Raw genomic sequence first — 21,119 nt, forward strand, 5'->3', positions numbered from 1 at the left:
TATTCTTTTTGTTTGAGAGAGAAATACTTATTTCCATTGTATTGCTAAGTAAACACATAACTTGTTTTTCTTCTTGTAGTTTCTGCAGTCTATGATTCTACCCTTAATTTTAGAAATAATGAAAATCCAACATTGCTGGGAGTTCTAAATGGAAAGAAATATCATGCAGATTTATATGTAAGGTAAGTAATCCATATTTTAATTCCTTTTAAGCAGGAGTATGTACTTGAAATCACACTTGGTCAAATAAGGGAATGTTTTCAAGTGGATAAAAGAAAAGCAGTTCTCTACCAACCTGGCTTCACAGAACTTCAGATAAAAATTCATATGGGTTGGGTAATGTTTCTGGTAAAGTTCTGTGATTATAACTATGTGAGGAGCCCATAAATGTCTACAGAACTTTTTGTTTATTATTTTTTACTCACTTGTGTGTCTGTTAGCTCAGCAGCAGCACTGGGGCCTCTTTTCACTCACTTGGGCAGAATACCAAACCCAATCTAAGTGTTCAGGTGGAGTTGCTTTATACCTGTCTCTGGCACAGGAGTTCCAGAGATAGTTCCATTCCTTGTGGGGGTCAGGCTCAGAGCTGTCCCACGTGGTGGTGTTGCTGTTGATGTATTTGACAGCTGTGCCCTCCCAACCCCTAGAAGGGGGTTGTTTAATGAAAAAAAAACATTACCTGTGTTCCTTTTCATTAAGGTTTCTATAAATTACGAATACCCTAATGGCTTCCCATGATCTTTATGGGAAAGAGCCAATTCCCAGGTGAGGTTCTACCAGCAGCACCTGTGCTACAGGCACTCAGGGCATGTGATGATGTAGAGTTGGAGCACAGGAGCCTAAAAGTGATGCTGTAAGTGATCAGGAGTTCATCATAACCCCTTAAGAGCTATCGTGGACCAGCGAGCTGGTCTGGTTACTTTATCCTGGATAGAAATATGAAGTGGAATAGGGTGACCTTTTCTTTCTATTTCTCCTTTTCTGCCTGTTTGAAAAAGTATTTTTTTCAGAGCTGTTTTTGTCCTAGGGTAAAAGGAAAGTTTCTCTTGATTCCTCTTCCCACGTGGTAGCTCAGGCTGGTGTCCTCTGTTTGGTGTACACAGCCTGGCTGGATGGCATTCCCAGAGCCCTGCCTGTGGATGTCAGCTCCAACAGGACAGAGGCTTTCCTCTTGCTGTGTCTCCCTTTGCACTGTTCCAGCTTGCTGCAAGTCAGTCTGGCATGGAAATTGCTTTTCACAGCTCAGGGTAGCTGCTTATCCATCCTGAAAAGCTGTTACAGGCAGGGTAGACCTGGTGGCTAAATTTGTTTTGGCAATTACTTAGGGACTGTTACGGATTTCTTCAAAATCTCTTCATAATTGCTTGTTGAAGTGCTGTAGATCTTGCACAAGATAAAAAAAGGTAGAAAATGTGATGAGTCTCCTGTCAGATAATCTGTCTGTATAATGCAAGTCCTATTCATGAAAGTTAAAGTATTTAATATTCTTCAATTTCTGTTTTTTACCATTGGCAGGCGGATTCCACTAGAGGATGTCCCAGAAGATGAGCAGGAATGTTCTACCTGGCTCCACAAACTATATCAAGAAAAGGTTGGATTTTTTTGTCAAGACAGCACTTGTGAGCCACTAGTGCTGAGTTATTTATAGTGCTAGTAAACCTTTACACAGTGTGCATGTGTAGTGTCCTAATTTGGAGGTTTGGGGTGAGTTGGTTTGTTTGGCTTTCAGGGTAAGTGCTCTGTTTCTTTACATACAGACTAGATCCTGTGCTGCCAGTCATGATTGCTTTTGTTTTGTACATAGAGCAACAAGAAGAAAGTTTAAACAAACCTTTCTTGTGCAGTTTTAAGCCTCTTCTTCAGAAAGTTGCATAAGGATACAAAAATCGAAATTGTCTTACTGCCTTCTTATTGGCAGAAAGAACCCTTTCTCCTAGAAGACACCTTCTAAATCAAGAAGCAATTTGTGGGCTAAATAAGATATATTCTTTAGTGTATTAAAATTTTTGTACTTTGTTTTATCCTGCCTTTGTTACCAAGGCAAACATCCAGCATTAAAAGAACAGGCTGATAAATTGTTTTCACACTGTGGGTTTAGAAGGCATGCATTTAAGATTCCTAATTTCATAGGATGGAGAGAGAATAATAACGATTGTGTTTGTAGATGCCCAGTGGTTTGGGGTTTTTTCCTTTTTTTTCTTTGCAAATGCTTTCATATGAATCCTTCATCTTTCAGAATCTGTTTCTTCTGGGCTGTTTTTATGGATGTTGAAGATAGTTGCTGGGAGATGTGCTTTTTGAATGCACGCAGCACTCCCATTTCAGTCAGTGGGAGTCATAGGTATGCACGGCATGAGGGCCTGGCAGCTCACTTTTCTTCCATACCTTGATCAAAGTTATGTATTCAGACTGGAATGCAGCAGTGCTTGGGATTTAGAAATTATGGAATATAGCTGTGCTCTAGTTTCCTCTCACTGGGACAGCAGAACTGTGCTGTGCCATTTGTCGTGCTCTTCCCAGGATACCACATTAGCATTTCTGTATCGACAGTGCCCTGGCACTTCTCAGTTTCAAACCATGACTGTTTCTGCTGTAATTCATAGCTCTTCTAAGCAGCTTGCTTACAGGAATGTGGAAAGTAAATGTGTCTTGAGACCTCACTTGTAGGTCTGCTCCCTTTGCCTCTGATCCCCCTTGTCAGAGTTTGTGCCCCTTGCACCTGATTGAGGCACAGCCCTCAGCACCTTTGCAGGAAAGCAGGCTGTTACCCACGGCCCATGTGCATGTGACTGGTCCTTTTGCTCAGCAGTGCAGAAGTCCACTTTCTGCTGCTATGACTTTGTAGCCCTGTTTCATGTCCCTGAGAACTGTTCAGACGTTTGCAAGACAAGTGTGAATGTGGTGATTGTTTTCCTCGATCCTTTGTTGCATAGTTGCAGTAATTCACTCCAAGATTTTTCTGGTTTTCCCTCTTTGGCAAACACTCAGTTGCTTATAGTGCAGAGTGTACATCTATCCTTCATAATATTATATTGTACAATGTATCACAGTATTCTTCATATCTGTTGTTCATGACAACTTCATTTGCTGGTTGGTTAAGTCTCTGGTTTCCTATTTAAGTATAGGAGTGAAGTTTTGCATCCAGGAGTGAATTATGCTGTGTTCAGTTTTCCATTCCACTAAAACCTTTTTTTGTTAATGTAAATGTTTTTGATTAAGGCTTGGGGGAGCTGTTTGTTTGTTTGTTTGGGTTTGGGATTTTCAGTGATGATTTTAGTTTTTCTCTGAAGGCAGCATGTTTCTCTTTCTCCAGCTCTTTTACTTTAGTGAAACTTACTTCATTGCAGTCATTCCTGGTTTACTGAAGCCCTTGTCTTTGTAAAATCAGACTGGCAGAATATAGAGCAGGGACAACTTCTTCCAGAGTTCTGAGATGATGAAAGCCCGCCTGCAGGGTAAAAATAGTATTTTTTTTACCATTCTGCCCTGCATCTTAAAAAGATAATAGTCTCTTAGGTCAGATAACAAACAGCGGTGCCACCCAGGTGCTGTTTCCAAAAATAAATTCTGTTTCAGGTCATCTTCAGAGTCAGAAAATATTTGTTATGTAATGTAAAAAATTGTTATTCAGAGGGCAGTAATTCATTGCAAGATACACACTCATCCCCTGCTTTGTCTATTTTGGTTGCAGCACTTGACTTGCTGTTTTAAAAGTAAGACAACCTGTGCATGCTACTGGAAAGCAGAGACCCTATTTTAACACACTATTATGGTTCCCTGTGCTGTTGCTTATTTTCAATAAGGTTAATAATTTTGCAGTAGTTTCTCAAGACTCACAGTGTGCTGAATTATGCTGTAGTAGCATGATTTAGTGGCTGGAGAGTGCCACAGGTACTGAGGTCAAGGCCTGTGCACTCATGATGATCAGGACTGCAGAGCTGTAGGAATGAGTAATGAAATCAGCAGTTACTGGACATTTTATTATTGTTTATTTATTTCCCCATATTGACATTAGTAAAGGAATGAGAGTCTTAGAGAAAAGCTCATTCCATTGTTTTTTACCTCCTTGTCTGATCTCACCTACATGTACCTCAGTCTGAGATACTTCTCTGTGGGAGCCTGGTGTGTTGATGTTCTTGCTACTTGTCAACTCATTTTTTGGCTTAGTCACTGCTACAAATGCATTTGAACAGAGTCCTGTCAGATAAACAGTGGCATTGTGCTGCTGCTCTAAACCAAACACTGTTCTCCTTCCTTTTCCAGGCTTACAGTAGGTACCATCTCCACATGCTTCTTCCTCACCAGGGGTAGATTGTCCTTCCACATATGGCCAGCAGTGTATCAGTTACTTCCAAATTATGACAGAAGTTCAATTTGGGTTGCACATTGTCTTCTCTTTTTATTTCTTTTTTTTTTTTTTTAAACTGCCATTGCTAGAAAGGCTCCCTTTGATTTTAACAAGGACTGGGTTGAGGATCTGTTTGCCAGGTCTGAAGAGGTAATATTTAATAGTCACAACTCTGCTGGTCCTTTCTTGTTTGTTTTCATTTTTACCTCCTTATAGCCTCAGTGGCTGAAGTACAAGTTTTGCTTGAGAATCTTAATTTTCATTAAAAAGAGAGCAAGCTTCTAATTCTTCTTGCTTGTAAAAGCTTGGAAAAGGAGGCCTGAAAATATATACAGAAATATCCTAGGGAATCAGCAAAGCCTAACTGAAGAGGAGAGGTGTACAGAACTCCAGTGTTTGGGAACAAAGAATATATTTTTGGATCCTCATTCTTTGTGGGCTTCCTAAGGAAGGGGCAGCAGCATACCTGTGCTGTCAGACCTCCTGGTGGGAACGGGGAGGAGGAATCCAGTTAGCCTCTCACAAGGAGATGGATGTTCCCTGATTTTCCCTCACTGCATTACCTGTCCCCCTCACTGTCTGAAGTAACTAAAATGTGGTGGGGGCAATAGAGGGAGCACGTTTCCATGCTGGAATGTGATACCTGCGTGGATGGAATTTATTACAGACTGAAAAGAAGCTCTGTAGGCAGAGGAATGAAAGGAACCTCATGTGAATAAGGTGATTTTGGGCAGTGGTGAGGTGGATAATCTATTTAAAGTCTGTCTTGTTGCTGGCTATCATAGGCTCACTCGCAAAAGCCTTCAAGACAGATGAACCCAGAGATGCCTTTGCAAGTGAATGAATGTTTTTAAGGGTAAGAAATCATAACTGAAGAGCTGCTCCCCACAACAGTGGGAAACGTGGTGGTGCTGTTGGCCTTGACATCGTTTTGCCTTTTGTATTTTCCATCTGTCTCAAGTCTCTCAGCGAGGTGTGGTCAGTGGTTTTGCTGCCCCTCAAGCCTGGAGAGCCAGCAAAGAAAACCCTGCTGTGCGGGTTTCAATGAGCCTGTCCTGCTGCCTGTAGTAGCAGGCCCTCTAATGGCAATGCCAGCAATAGTCGGGAATTCTTCACATTCCTGGTTAATGCCAGTAGCTGGAAACCTAGTTGTATGTAGCAAGTTCAGTTTTCTGCTGAGGAGTAGCTCTGTGTTCTAAAGCAGTCCTCACTACACTGTGAAGAAAACTTCATACGCTGTGAACTCTGTTGAAGATGGCTCAGTAGTTGGCACAGTGATCCCACTACAATCCAGCTCACATGAGTAAAACACTTACAATTTTTGTCATCTCAATAAAGAGAGTACAGTGCTTTAATTAGTGCATAATCCCTTAAAAGCTGAGTGTTCATTTTGAAGTAGATAAAGTGGTAACAGCTTGTAATTGCTGAAGTTGCTATCAAGTAAGTAAAGAATTGTTTGTGTCAGCTTGTGTAAGCTGACTACACTATGTATTTTTTCTGCTGTAAACTATCTACTGTGTACTATGTACACAGTATTTTTTCTACTATGCTATGTAAAATCATAGCATAGTAGAAAAAATAGTCTTTTGGTTGATTTGTCTTGGCTTTCCTAGAAGTTTTAGAAACCAAAAATCCTTTCATTAAAGAAATATCATATTTCATTCTGATGAAACTAATTTTTTTATGTCAGTCTAATGCTGACTTCATTAATCAACCAGTTTTTTGGTGATAACAGAGATTAATAGACAACGGGTTAATAATCTTCGCTTTTAACAAGGAGGGAGGGGTTTTTTCCTCTTCTGATATCTTGGGTTGGTGAGATCAGTAAAGGCAGTGCTACTCACCCATGTGGGCTATAGAGGAAGGTAATGAATTCAAAGTCTCCTGTGCTTTAAAAACAGATGCTACAAAACAGAAAAAAAACAACCCCACCCCATTATCCTCCTTGTATTATACTTAAAGGTCAAATCATTTGCTCAAAGCCAGTGAGAGATTTTGTGCTGTTTACACACTAAAGTGCCTCTAGGGAGGTTCAGCACCAAACTTCCCACCACAAGCATCATGGAAAAAAAGGTGAAGAAGACTACATCCATGGTACAAAGGCAGGAGGGGCTGGTGTTTTTCGGAGTGTGGGACAAAATGATGCCTGGTCACCTTTTCTGACAGGTTTGTGGGTGCTGTTTGAGAGCAACAGTTGGAGAAAACAAGAGGGAACAGAGGACACTGCTGAGTATGGAGCCCAGACACTTCCCTGGCTTGCCTGCAGTGCTTGGGCAGGGGCTGTGGCTATTGCAGGAGGTTCAGCAGTGTTGTCTGCCTTGCTGCAGGAGTGAATATCCCATCATACTTCCTGTTTTCCTAGGCTGCTGTACTCTCCAGATATGGCACTTTTCAGGCTGCTGTGTGTAGGAGAAAGTATTTACACATCAGTGTAAATTCATCAGTGTATGCTCCCCCTTTCTTTTCTGTTTTCTTTTTTTTTTTTTTTTTTTTTTTTTGACTCTGTGTTCATTGACTTCAAAGTACAAGCTTTCCAGCCATCAGCTGGTCTTTGATCTTCCCCTGTGGTTACAAGCCCTCCAGAAGGAGGAACATCAAAGGCAAAATTGGCTAGTTTTGTTGGCAGATGGGGATTTAATTGTTGCCCTCTTTGTTGTGCTAGGATGCCTTCCAGGAAGAATATTACCGCACAGGAACCTACCCAGCAGTCCCTACAATACCACCCCGCCGACCATGGACACTTTTGAACTGGCTTTTCTGGGCCTTATTGCTGCTATATCCTTTGTTCCAGCTGCTCATCAACATGATCAACAGTGGATCATCACTGACACTGGCTAGTTTTGCATTTGTCATTGTAATAGGTAAGTTTTCTGATACAAAAAGATTACTTACAGTGTAACTGTCCAATAGGATTTACTGAGATTTGCTAAATATAAAGATGACTTGTGAATTCAACAACCCATCTAATATGACCACTCTAGCCTGACTAGGTTAAAAATATTCTATTTTTTTTTTTAATGGTTGTACTATTTTTTGTAAGAGCTGCATACAAAATTTGCTGTTTCTGTACAATTCAAACAGTGACTTTTCAGTGGGTTGCCTACAAAAGGCTTTCTTTCCTTGTGTTGTGTGTTGCTATGTTCTACTTAAAACGTTTAGAAGAGAGGCACAAGGATAATTTATTCCTTTGAGGATGCTTTTGTCTAATCATAGTCTGATGTGTCATGCACTGGTAATCCATTAATTCATTATTTAAGCACAGCCTGTTTTGGCCATCTACTCTGATTTATGTAGCAGAGGGCATGGACTGTCACAGGTGATTCCTACAGTTCCTGTAGGAATCTGCCTTGGTTCATATTTCAACTAGTATGATATTTAAAACAAGGAAGGAAAACAAAACAAGGATCTGGCCCAAAGAAAAGGGAGTGAGATCTTATTTGATGTTCTTCATGGAAGCAGGAACCAGGTCAGTTTAGCAAATTGCATCATATCTGGTTGTCTGTGATTGAGTGCTGGTTTGAAGAAAAAGTTCCCTTCCAGAATAAGCCACACATTTCTAAAGCAAATACTGTCTGTTACTGCACTGACCATCACAGGTATTCATTACTGCATCACCTTGACATCTGTGTATATTACAAACAACCTTGGAAAAAGAAACAGAACTTCACAATCTTCCTGGCTCTGAGAGAACTTGGATATAGAGCTGACTTAAAAGCCATGTCCAGAATAGCAATACAGAGGAGATAAGAAAATGTGGAGCATCTTCTTGTCTCAGAAGTGAATCTTTCCTCTCTACCCAGGAAATTGTTCCTAGCACGAAATAATTCTTTGCATTCTCATTCTCTTGAGCTAGATTGATCAAGGTTAGCTAACATCCTTTTAGCATCTGTGAAGAGTTTGATGTGGTCGGCACACAATATTTTTTTTTCAGAAACTGCCCACCAAAACAAATGCTGTATTAGACTCCTGTTGATGCTTCTTATAGAGGTAATTGGAGAAGGAACAATTTGTGTGTGTGTGTGCATGCAGGCAGGAAATTTCCTTCATGATGCTTGGAGCCAGAGGAAGGAAAACAAGCAAGTGCAAGATTCAGCATAATAGTTGATACATTAAGTGGGCAGGGTAGAGGAAAAAAGAAGGGGATCCTGAGCTCTTCTCTGCATCTGGAGACATTGTTGGTGCTTGTTACCCTGGAAATGCTTTGTGTAAGACATCTAAGAATTCCTCAGGGCAGCAACTACAACTTAAAAGCCTCTTTTTTCCACCCACCTTGCTTGTTGGAAGTCACAAGCAGTACCCCCTTCCCCTTCTCTGACTGGTGAAGAGGATGGGAGTGCAGAGTGAGCACTGTGGTTGGGGTGTGCCAGGAATGGGAGCTGATGGGTTCAAATCCCTGTCACTTGCAGAGAAAGGTGAATCAGCCTCCCCTGTGCTCCTTTGCAAAGTGGCTAAAGAGCAGAGGGTGGGATGAGGTGTGACACCATTGTAAATGCTACTGCCTGATGATTTGCTCAGGAGGACATTTGTTCTGCCTTTGGAAGAAATGCTGGTGCAGTCTGTTTGGTGCTGGGTTGTGGAACCATGGCCTAATGGTGCACTGAAGCGTAGCTACTGCAAAATGGTTTGAATTTTCATCTTTCCTTCAGCATTTTTCTCTTAATTCAGTTTCTCCACTCAGCAGACTATTTGGCTGGGTGCCATTTCAAAGTGCTTCATGCCTTGTGTCCCCTCCACAGGGAGCCTCACACCATTATTCAGGGTTTCTGGAGTTTAACCTCCCGGCTGACTGCTTTACTGCTTGAATCTGTAGCATTTGTGATGGTTTTGGATTTAGCCCTTTGTAATTTAGCTGAGTTACACCACACCCCTCACCCTGCACCCTAAGCCTAATACAATCTTGCCATTAGTGACCTAGGTCACATCTTTATTAAGAAGTGAAAGAAAGAACCTGTAAAGGAAAAAATGATGCTACCAAGAATAGACAGCAAGAACAACCTTCTTTTCATTTCTTTCCTCTTTTCTTGTTCCCCACTTACCTTTCTTATGCTTCTAGCCACAAGGAAAGGATAGTAAGCAGGCTGTTCTGAGTCATCTCTTGACTGGATCTGTCAGAAGGCCACAGCAGCACTGGGTGTGAGCTCCCAGGCTGCCAAAGCCCAGCAGAGAACACCTTGAGGGTGTGTGATGTGCATTGCTGCCCCATCCACACCTGTCCTGCCTGTGGCCTGGTGCAGCTTGCAGCCCTCTGCTGGCTCTGCAGCACCTCTGTGCCCCGTTCTCATTCCCACTCCTGGTGTGACCAATCCCACAGTGCCTGCACTTGCCTGGGGTTTGCCCTGCACTGGAGGAGCCGTGGTAGAGGCTGCTGCCTGATCAGACTCAGCCACCTTTTGCTGATGAGCAGGAATGAGAAGGATGATGTCACTTATGAGCAGAGAGCAGCCGCTGTGAAGCTGTGGAGGGAAGAGAATCCATGGGAGTGGAAGAAAGCTCAGCCATTAGTCAAACCAAGCAAAACACAGAGCTGGTTTGTCCTGGTCTCTTAAAACCGGATGTGTCATTATGTGCCAAAAGAGCAACAGTTACCTGAGTATGTTACAGTCTGTTTCTGTTTTGCCATATTCCTTTAAAACCACCTTTATTGCTAGTTGGGAATAATTGGACTCTTTCTGTGGAAGCAGGAAAAAACCTCATCCCAAGCTGTCACACTGACTTTTGTAGCCAACAGCTGAGTTTCTGTAGCGAGGCCATTCTCCCCTAACTGTGTCCTGTATCCTAAGGGGGGATCTCTGGGCATGAATGTTCTGGATGTGGTGCAGCCATCTATTGACAGAGGAGGAGCCAGCATTTTATTCTGCAGTTTAATTTCCCCAGCTTCAGGCAAGGGCTCCAAAGTGACCCCTGCAGTGGCTGGGAGACAGCAGAGCATGGACACAGACGCAGCTTGGAGGCTGTGGCTCGTGGTGGCAGCTGGAACTGTCTGGCCAGCACAGCCAGAGCGTAGCAAAGCAGGGAGGACTGTGTTTGCTGTCCTTACAGTGGGAGTGGTAATTGGTACCTGGTGGCTTCACAATGTAAAAGGAAGGTTTTTCTGCAGACTGGAGGGATTTGAGTGGAGGGATTTATCAGATGAGAAAATCAGCTCTTCCCATTGCTCCTAGCAGATCTTTTCTCACCGTTTGTAGCTGAAGCACACAGGTAGGGGTTTGGTTTTTTTCTGTGGCACTTTGACAGCTCACCTGATACTCCAGAATCCCTAACAGCCCATTATAATAGATTGCTGGTTTTAAGGGTGGGTTTCAGTACCTGATACAGCAGGTGCAGATAAGCACAAAATAAACCTTTTGTGATAGAGCAGATTAACTAGGAGGTCCTTTCACCTGGTACCCTCTGCATTGTTTCTAGATTGTTATTTTGGATAGTTTCTGCATAGAGACTTTGGATAGCTTCTGCTTATTTTGCTCTCGAGAGAAACACTGACTGGCTTGTAAGTGACTGGCTGTCCAGGTGGAAAGAGCTCTTAGATAAGTGCTCCACTTGAGCTGGAGTGGAAGGCTGGTAATCGCTCAGACCCTAACTCTGAGATCTAAGAATGAATAACCCATGAATGTACAGCTCTGCTTGGTTCAGCTCAAACTCTTTCAGCCCTAAATAAATGACATTTGTTTATACTGTGAATGCTGTCCCCTCATGCTTTGCTATGCAGCAGTTTGGCTGTTTATACTCCCAAAAATCATCCCACTGTGCTCGTACCTTACTACTGCTCTGGGACTGGGAGCCCTTTGTGAAACTACTTGAATCAATACAAAGCAGTTGCTGCTCCAGAGGATAAATGCTCAAGTAGTTTGAGGGACAAAAGTGTTTTGAAAACCAGCTTTAGTTTCACAGGACACATGGCTGGAGATTTAGGTACTTAGCTCCCAACAACTGTTTAAAACTTGGTGTTGATATTTTGGTGCTGAAGCAGTAGGCACATCTGTCAAATGTCAGTATCTGTATTTGACAGCAGCTTCTTTTTTTTCTCCTCCTCCTGCTTCCCCAGTCTCATTTGGCTTCAAAGAACCAAATGTTGGGTTGTCTTTCATGTTTTGATAACTTGTGTTGAGGAGGACACCCACCCTTCATGCTCTAGAAGTAATTTATTGTAAAGCTGTCAAGAGCAGTTAAAAGGGGAATGTATGCAAAAGATGAGAGGGTTTTTAAAGGGAGCAGCAGCTATTCCGTGTTTAATGCTAAAAGCACGGTGGCATCTGGGCTGATGGCACAGGGCCAGCAGCTACATTTCCATTCTAGGGGAGAGAAGTGTTCCCTCTGAAGCGAGTGCAGTAGTGATGAGCCTGCTGGGATTCCATGGGAGCTGCTGTGTGTGGGCTGTGCACTGTGTGGCTGGGATCACACTGCAGACCTGGGCAGCGAGGCTGGCAATGCCTGCAGGCTGACGTGAATGCAAGGTGAGGAGAGGACAAGCCAGCGGGGTTGCAATAAGTTTTACAACAGAATACAAACAGTATATAAACCTAGTGCAGGATCATGCCTGTGTAGATTCTGCCTTTTGGTGGACCTGCCAGATAATCTGGTCTTTCAGCCTGGTGCCTAGAAATTGGGGGATTTGGGGTGGGTTGTTTACTTTTTTATGTGAGTGTGTTGGTTGTTTCTTCTCCTTCATAGTATGTAGGATAGGCCCTCAATGGAAATGTCTACAATTCATACAGTCTTTAGTACAAATCTCAATTTCAGTGCATAACCTATATAACTCAAGTGCAAACTAGATGTGGGAAATTTTTATGCCCCTGTATTTTTATTGCCTGCTGTGCTGCTTATAGCACTTGCTGTGTAGTATAAAGGCAGGGCGACAGATGAGAAAAAAATCCTGAGTTGTAAGAGAAAAGGTGGAAATCCTTTCAGCTAAGGTTTTGCTGAGGGATGAGATACTACATGTGGAGGTGGTGATTTTCTTGGAGCTAAAATGTGTTCCAAGAAAGATTACACTCCTGGCTCTCTTGACTGTGTCAGCTCAGCCCTCCCTGAGCCCCAGCACTCGAGCAGGCAGAGCCGGTCCTCAACAACCTCCTGCATCTTTAGGATGCTGAGTAGTGGTGGGCACAAAGATGCAGGAGCTCAGTTACTCAGCTTGCTGTGGAGTAGTACAAGGATGCTTCAGCCAGTAACTTCTCTCAAGCACTTCTCAGGGTGGTTTTAAGCCCTCACAACTATGAAGTTAGGCACTGCTGATTAGTTACTGCTTGATCTCCCTTTCTTCCCTTTCTTGAAGTAAAAAGCCTGAAGTCCCCCTTACTACAGCTGTGTGTAAAACAAGGAGTGAATAAATCCTGAAATGTGAAGGTATCTCTCAGGTGTGCACTGAGGCTCCAGGAGAGCTGTGGTGAGGAGGCAGTGCAGGGACACACCAGTGAGGCAGCCCGGCCTTACCCACTCTGCTTCCACACGCTTGGCAAAACATGGGCAGTCCTCTTCTCCTTGCACCCCACCTTCCCCAGGATGCTGAGGGCTACAGGGTGAAATGGGGATAGAAGGCAGTGGCAGCTTCTGCCAGGGAGCAAAGGACAAAAAAGGACATCTGAACTGCTGAACTAGTTGTTTTTTGTGTCCAGGCATTCTTGGAACTGGATGAAATCCCCAGTATGGTGTGTGGCTGCTGTAACAGCTGTTCTTATTTATATACTGTGTCCATCTCCAGATGCTGTTTCTATCCCTTGTGGTTTAAAATCTTAATGATTTCATGCTTGCTGTTATGTTATGATCCCAGACTGCAGGCTAGACGTTGGATCTTTCTCTTGTGTTGCCCAGCCCATGGTCAGTTAAATGTCAGAGATGGTTTTCTTCCTTTCTTGTCTGTGTATGAGAGTGAAGCCCTTTGCTTGTCTCAGTGGCCTGTGTTTCTGTTCACAGACTGACAGTGGAGTGTGACAGTGAGTGCCCTCAGAGCCAGCTCCCTTTCTGGACTGTTCACTGCACAGCTCTGCCTGTGAGAGAGCCCTGCTTTCCTGGCATCCACAAGGCCTGAGGGCAGCCCCATGGGCAGACCAGCTTCCCAGTGTCCAGCCATGCTGTCACATCACACGTGACTCATCCCTGGCATCCAGTTACCACTTGCACTCTAAAACTGCCAATTTACTGTCAGACTGCACAGCAGGAGTCTGTAGTGATGCCTCTTTGTGGCCCCTGTTGTTGTGCCGAGTAGCAGCTGGAAAAGCACAGGGCAGCACTGTTTGCCAGCTGCCAGCCCCCTCCCCTTCCAGTGCTGAAGAGCAGCAAATGCCAGGACGCGGCCTTGGATCAGCCCTGCGGTTCACAAGGGATGCCTGGGAGTGGGATGAAACCTCTGGACTCTCTTGGTGATCTCAGGCACTGACTTAACCATAAAGTCTTTTGGCTGGTGAGAATTTGTCCAGTCATCTTAGAGAAGTAAAGACTGATGGGAATGAGACATCTAGAGCACTTCACCTTACTGTCACCATCAGTCAGAAAAACAGTGGCATTTGGAGGCTTAGGGGAGGTTTGTGGCTTTCTTAGGTTTGTTTGGTTTGGCTTCCTTTTTTTTTTGGAAAGCATTCTGAGCAGAAGGAAGATGTTTGTGACTTCCTAATAGGTTTAGGCCTGAAAGAAGTGTGGCAGTTCTGAACGTGTAGAGTAGCTGAGCAGAAGCTTGAGGAATAATAGATTTTGGGCAGCTGAGCCCCTTTACAGAGAAACCAAAAGTGTGAGGGAAGGGGTTTAGGTTAAGTTGCATTCAACTTAGTCACTTTAAGTGCTACAGATAAATAAATAATCCTTGCACATGGTAAATTATTACCACTGAATCATCTATAAAAGTCTTTTAAATTAACCTGTTTTCTTGTAATGGATTTTTTCATGAGCTACCATTAACAAATACCACAACTTACTTTTTTTTTTAATCAAGATCTGAAGTTCCCTTGCGCTTGCTTGTGCTCTTTCAGACGTGGGGCTGTTAAAAGCCAGCAGAATTCCCTTCCCCTGGCATGCAGGGCTGTGCATGCCTGTGCCTCTCACACCCATCCTGGCTCCTTGTAGCCTCTTCCCTGTTGATGGGAGGGGATGTGTCCAGCCTGAGGCTCTTCCTTCATGAGATGCCATAGGCAAATAAGCTGATGTGGAGGTGTGGGAGCATCTGCTGCACCTTTCATCCAAGGTTTCTTTCATGATGCTGCTACACCAGTACAGATTTTCAGGCCATGCCTTAAGCACCTTTAACTGTGTTTGTTTTGCAGCTTCTGTTGGTGTCAGATGGATGATCGGGGTTACAGAAATTAACAAGGGCTCCACCTATGGCAACAATGACAGCAAGCAGAAACAAAAGTAGCACCTTCAGAGACTGCTTCAATCCCAAGGGAACAAATACAACTGCTGAAAACTCTTTAAGTGCGTATCACGGTCCTTCAAGTGAGATCGGAGGATGAGTAATTGCCATGCATATCTGAATTTGTGCTCCTGTTGTTTTTCACTGGGGTTTGGACTGGATGACAATGCTGGAAGGATGCACTCCTTCGTATACTCACAACAACAGGTTTGCACGTGTGTGGTTGGTTTGTTTTCCTATGAAGTGTCTTAAGTTTTGAAGAAAACAAATTCCAGCGTGCTTGTATGAAGAGACTCTACCTGGAAACTAACCAGAGGTGCAAGCTTTAATGTCAGAAGGTTGTTACAAAATGATTAAACTTGATAGTTGTGTAGCTCACACAGTTTAACAACCATAATCTGTCAGTGTTTAAACACAGTACAGCGGGATGCTGTGCTTGGTTATAGCAGTATTGGACTGAAGCAGCTCTGCTGAACTGGCAGAACTACTGTAGAGTTTTTGTACATCCACAACTTATTCCCACAGTGTGCACTACATGGGCCCTTCAAAACTTCAGCCAGACCCTGCCTGGACATGCAGACATTGGAGCCTGGCAGTAGCAGAGCCTGAATCAGAATTTGGCCTTGTGGCCTGAGCAGAGCTAAGTTACCCACTGCCCTCTCTTTCCCCAGGCCATATATCTGAGGGATAGCTGAAACCTGTCATTCTTCAGAGTAAATGTCATTTTTAGTTTGGAAAACTTGAAGTAGTAAAATTCCTTTTGGCTCTAAATGTTACTTAAAATTCCAGTCCATCCTAACAATTTTGGGAAGAAAATAACTGGGCATGGTGTAGTGAAATAATGCCAAGTATGCATTACAACGTATGCCCCATACCCAGACTATTGTGATCCTAATTTACCTGCTTGTCTGTCTTTTCTGATAAATTAGTTTACTTGGTGCCTCATAACAGTCAGCCTGAAGTAGTAGTAAATTATTTTCTTCTGGGGAGGAGGGGGAACTAGGAGAGAAACCTAGGACAGTGGGTGTGGCTGATTTATGTCTGTCTTGATTTGACACCCTTCTGAATTAAAAGAAACTAGAATGAAGCTCTGAGGAAAGGGGGTGGCTCTGACATTCCTGGTACTGCTCTCAGGACAGCTGCCTCCAGTTTTTAATGTTAGAGTTAAGGATCTGCAGGTTACTAGAAATAACTTGTTTAAAGCAGGGGGGAAAAAAGGAAAGGAGGGGACATTAACTAACAGCAAATATGATTGGAAAAAAAAATCCCAATTTTTTAAAGTCTACAGATCCTGACACTGAGCAGTGGAGGTTGTGATTGACACTTTCAAAGACAGCCCATATTCACTCGGCATAGAGCTAAGCCATGATGGCCTTTAGTGAAGAAAGTGAGTAGTCCTACTCCAGCAGCTGGTATAAAAACATTGTTCTTTTCATATAATAAAACTGAGGCCAGAAGAAATAGGCTAATGCAACAATATGAATCATTCCCTGAAATATGTATTTGCTGTTCAGTACATCAGATAATCTAGAAACTCACCTTTTTAATATGCAGAACCTAAAAAGCAGGTGAAGTAGTGCTTTTAGCATGGAGCAATAAGTGAAGTTTAAGGATAGTGGAGGCAGTAACATGTACAACATGAAGGAAGGCATAGGCAGTGTGAGAGACTGCTTTGGGAGGCTTTTTGCCTCACGTCTTGTGTACACGTGCATTCCCTATGTTCTGAAGCTTTCAGGAGCAGGTCAGATGGGCTCAGATGTTTTTAGAGCCTAGGAGTATAAAATACTGTAATGTTTACAGTGCTGTTTAATAAAGCACGTGCCCTGCATTCTATTTGCTGTAACACTCTTAACAGTGAAAAACTGAGTATTGCATCCTGTAGGAATGAAAGATCAGGCACAGTCACAAGCCAGACCTGAAGCCACTGTACACAAGAGCTGGAAAATGGGTGGGAGGGGAGAAAGGAAAGGCCTCTCCAGAGTAGCATTTTACTGTGAACATTACCTGGCAGGCCCAGTGGCCTTTTCTCTGGGTGGTGGGTGAGCAGTTCTGAGCAGCAAATACATATTCCTGGAGTGACAGAGGCTGTTCTGCCTTCCTGAGAGCCATGGATTTAACATGCAGTAAGACATTTGGCGTTCCTTATGAATCTTAGTCCTTTCCCCTCCAACTGCGTGCAGTGCCCTTCTCCCAGAGGAAAGCACCAAACAAGTAAACATTTCTGAAAGAGTGCAGAGATGATTTCATACCCATGTCCCTGGGACCAACTCTTAGAACAGGCTGAGGGCCAAACGTGCCGCTGCTGGATCCATCCTCCCAAGCACACCACTGAGGCCCTTCCAGCACTCCCTGACAAACAGAGAAAGGTAAATGGTCCTTGCCAAAGTTAAACTTCTCCAGTTCACTGTATTTAAAGGATGACATAGGTTATTAGGAAGCAGTGTTTGCCCCTCATCCCCACAAGCAACTGTATGTTCTACAACTGCCTTAACAAAATTAGTCTTAATGTTTGTTTATACAAAATAAAAGTATAAAAAGCTAATATGCAGTGAATGAGTTTTCTTTTGGTTGGCAGGAACAAACTGGTAACAGTTTGTCACCTTTATCCTGACTTGTAAGAGCTGTCCGCTGTTCCTGTTTGTGTCCAAGGGCACCTGAAGCAAGGCAAGTGAGGACACAGCTCGCTCAGATACTTCTGTTACACTGCAGAGTGAAGCACACAGCCAGCTGGGGGGACACTTGTACCTCCGGTACTTTCATAGGCCTTTACTGAGGATGACAATGTACCTCCTGTCACACAACTGAAAACAGAGCACTGAAAGAAGGGGAAAGTCTCTGTTTAAATTTAGCAGTCTGTTTTTTGAGAGTGCAAATACCTGCACAGGTGACATGCACAGCAAGGCTCATACTTTTCTAGGTAGAAATGTCAGATTTTGTGGAACCTCCTTGACAGCTCACCCCACACCTGTGACTAATCAAGAATTTGTGGATTAAGATGAAAGACAAAATAAAACCAAATAGTAAAAGCAAGTTTTAAATTACCTGTTTTAAGTCTAAAGCTGTAACAGGAATATGTAAACTTGCACTTAAGTGTACAAGTAACAGTTTTAAGTCACCTGTTTGTAATAGCAAGTAAAAAAAAAAAAATCAACTAGATCATGCATTGCAGGCTATTGCTTCCAGCTGCTAATCACTTGTAATCTCTTTCTTTTCTGAGGCTGGTGGCAACTGAGGTGTGGTGGGGAAATGAAAGCCCAGAATCAGAAGTCAGTTTTCAAAAGGTAACAGCAGGTTCTTGGTTTTGCCAAACAGAACACAAGAATCAGCTTGTACAGATCTCTTCTAGAAGACAAAAATGTCATGCAGAGCACTCCCTGTTCACAGTGCATACATCCAAGAAGGAAGGTATCCCTTAGATAAAAGGCATTGCCCATCACCCTCTTTGCTCAGAAGGTGATGAAAGGGGGAGCCTTACTTCTCTTCTTGTGTAAGAAACATCTCACAGTACTCATCCTGCGACTTGACAGAACACTGACTACTGCAATACATGAGCAGCTTGTTCCAGTTAGGTCAGCTTAGCAGTCTTAGCCCAATGTTGCAAAAAAAGTTTAAAATGTGGCACAGTCCCACATTTATTTTTGGAAGAAAAACCCTTCACCAACATTTCCTAAAATAAACCATTTATTGAGAAAAACCTTTTTTTTTTTTTAAATTTCATTAATCAGCCTTGTGCATAACAAATCCGAAGCTTGCCAAAAACAAATAAACAAAAACCCCAGTAAAAGTTCACAGTCAGTGCACTCAAACAGATTAAAAAACAAGGTCCATAACGCCTGATAACACTACAGCATTTTTCTGAACCTAGAGAGTTCAAAAATACTACATATTAACAATACAAGTTCTCACTCAAATGAGAAACAGGAGAAGGAACAAAAAGGGTATGGTCCATATACAGTAGTAATGGCACTTTCACTGAAACATGCAGCTTCTTCCAACTTGCGGACACGTCACATGAGCAACATGTGCCAAGTAAAATGTACAGGAGCAGCAGAGGAAGTGACACTGTCACTTGTGCAGTCTTCGTTAAGGTCAATTTTTGTACTGTTTCTCAGCACAGTCTTTATGTAAATATTACATACAGTAGTGATTCGAATCTTGTCAGAATAGAAAAGGCCAGAGATTGAGTAACTTCATTCTTCATCTGTGCAAACCTGTGAAGGAAGCAAAAGGCAAATTACTTCAGCATTTCCCTCCTGCAGCAAGATGATAATGGATCCATTTCTTTAGCACCTTCACCTTGAAGTTTTCTCTCGCTCATTCCACAGTAATGCATTACAAGTGTTTGTACGGGAGTACTGACATTCCCACTGTTACCATGCATCCTTAAGGTGCCTAAAGCAGTGTCCACCTCTGATGGATGGGATCTGCTACAGCTGCACTGATGAGGAATGGGTGATGATGCCAAACACACTGCTACTGAATCAGAACACCAAAGTGATCAACTTTATGCTGGAAAATGAGACAGAATTCAACAAAAATTGCTGTGCTCCTACTCCTTCAAAAAAGAAGTTACAGCTCAATTTGTAGCTGTGAATATTTGCCTGTTCTTAAGGAAAGCATCACAGCATAGTTCATGCAAGAACTGCAGACTGTTACAGCAGCTGCCAGATAAAACATTCAAGTATGACCTTAACTTTTAAGTATGAACTTAAAAGCAGCTCTTTGCACAGAAGAATGGGAGACTTCTTGTGTGTGGTTTCAATTTTTATGGAGGGGCACTTATCTCTAAAACCCTGTGCATTTGTCCTTGCTGAATTTTTGCTACAAAGCCCTTCAGATCCAATTAGCCACCACTGAGTTGGAGCCTGACTTGTCTTTTTAACATAAAGATAATGCATTTCAAAACAGCAGTGAAAGTTTATTGCATGGTGCACACCACGTCCTATGGTCACATGCTTGCTGAAAGCAACACGTGTGCTTCTGGAAAACTGCCAGGAGCAATTTGCTAGCAGCCCCTCACCATGGTACCAACCTCCGTGGCATCACTGAGAACAAAGAAGCCAACTAAAAGCTGTTCCCCATTCCCATCTGCAGTTTTTGTAGCCAAAGTCATCAGACAAACCTTGACAAAAGGATGATCGAGAAGCTGGCTGGCCGTCCACCTCATCTTTGGGTCACTTTCCAAGCAGTGGCAAAGGAAGTCTTTCCCTTCTGGACTCACTTTGTCAGGAATAGGAGGTTTATGACCCATCCCCACTTTATACATGATCTGGAAGTTGTGCTCATATTCATGCCAAGGCCTCTGCAACAGGTGACAGCATTCTAAGTGCAAGCTTTAGTGAGTAACTTGCTACCCACTAGAGCATGTATTTCTGTGCTCCAGGAAATGAAAACCATCCCAGTCCTTGCAGACATGAGTGTGACAAACTGCTGAGAGTGGGACCAGAATTTCCAGAAAAACTGCTGGGAACAGTTTGCTTTTCATCAGCACATGAAACATCCCTACCTTGCCCGTGACCATCTCTATGACGACACAGCCCAGGCTCCAGATGTCTGCCGCACGTCCATGCCCTTCTCCTTTAGCTCTAGTGATTACTTCCGGAGCCATGTATGCTTTGAAACAACATATATGATGCCATCAGTTCAAACAGCAGAAGGAACAGTATACATCAAGTGACTGACTGGGTAAGCCAAATGCTTTTTTAAGTACCCAATTATTAATACTCAGGTTTCCTTGCTAAGTTTTGCCATTTGCTGGTTTCTTGTTCTTTGACATGTTTTCAACACAACTGTCTTTCAGTCTGAAAAATTATATTGAAAATGCTGTTACAGTACATGCTTTCAGTGACTGCCATTTTCTGAAAATCTATTAAGCAGCTGTTTTGTCAAGAGTACTGTTTCAGTAAGGCTGCAGAGAAGAATACGACCCCAGAAAACACGTGCTCCAGCATCTCCATAGTTACAAACACGATTTTAACTCTCACATTATTATTCACTTACTGTTTTGGCTTCTGGATGTAAAGCACAAAACTAGCTAAGGTAAAATCAAGTTTCCCTGAAACACATGGTTTTACTCCAGACTTCTGGCAGAGGTATCTTCCTTTATGGTAAGTAGACAAGTACCTGCCTAGCACAAGCTTCCTCACCTGCAGTCCCCAAGGTACTGTTCACTTCTCCAGGCATTGTCTGGGTATTGTTCTTCAGCTTCACTGAGCAGCCAAAGTCTCCTAGTTTAATCAGTCCAGATGAGGTAAGAAAGATGTTGGCTCCTAAGAAACATAAGGAAATATGGACACACTTGTTTAAACCAGAGCTGAATTAAGAGCTTCTCAATAGCCTTGGAAGTTGCAATGGATAATAGCTGAATTCACATTTAGATCTCTACCTGTGAATTAAGTGTGGAATATGACAGCATTAAAGATGTTCTGGTGG

The 21,119-nt window shown here is 42.9% G+C and overlaps 2 protein-coding genes across 6 annotated transcripts in view; one reads left to right on the forward strand and one right to left on the reverse strand.

Moving 5' to 3' along the window:
- Positions 1-17,153, forward strand: part of AGPAT4 (1-acylglycerol-3-phosphate O-acyltransferase 4) — a 73,506-nt gene extending 56,353 nt beyond the window's left edge. Inside the window, exons 6-9 of the mRNA XM_041404478.1 lie at positions 80-182; positions 1,516-1,591; positions 7,011-7,209; positions 14,599-17,153. Coding sequence (XP_041260412.1) covers positions 80-182; positions 1,516-1,591; positions 7,011-7,209; positions 14,599-14,690 — 470 coding nt within the window. The 3' untranslated portion in view covers positions 14,691-17,153. The remainder of the gene's footprint in view (positions 1-79; positions 183-1,515; positions 1,592-7,010; positions 7,210-14,598) is intronic.
- Positions 17,154-18,350: 1,197 nt separating this feature from the next.
- MAP3K4 (mitogen-activated protein kinase kinase kinase 4) overlaps positions 18,351-21,119 on the reverse strand; it is a 67,877-nt gene continuing 65,108 nt past the window's right edge. For 4 of the 5 annotated variants that reach the window (XM_041404196.1, XM_041404195.1, XM_041404194.1 and 1 more), the window contains 4 exons: positions 20,834-20,956; positions 20,194-20,300; positions 19,810-19,989; positions 18,360-18,898 (listed from right to left, as the gene is read on the reverse strand). In XM_041404196.1, the coding sequence (XP_041260130.1) occupies positions 18,878-18,898; positions 19,810-19,989; positions 20,194-20,300; positions 20,834-20,956 (431 nt within the window). In that variant the 3' untranslated portion in view covers positions 18,360-18,877. Of the gene's footprint in view, positions 18,899-19,809; positions 19,990-20,193; positions 20,301-20,833; positions 20,957-21,119 lie in introns of all 5 variants that reach the window. The other variant, XM_041404193.1, reaches the window with a different exon arrangement.

The sequence above is a fragment of the Onychostruthus taczanowskii genome, unplaced genomic scaffold (genome assembly GCF_017590055.1).
Source record: "Onychostruthus taczanowskii isolate IOZ18803 unplaced genomic scaffold, ASM1759005v1 scaffold21, whole genome shotgun sequence".
NCBI lineage: Eukaryota > Metazoa > Chordata > Aves > Passeriformes > Passeridae > Onychostruthus > Onychostruthus taczanowskii.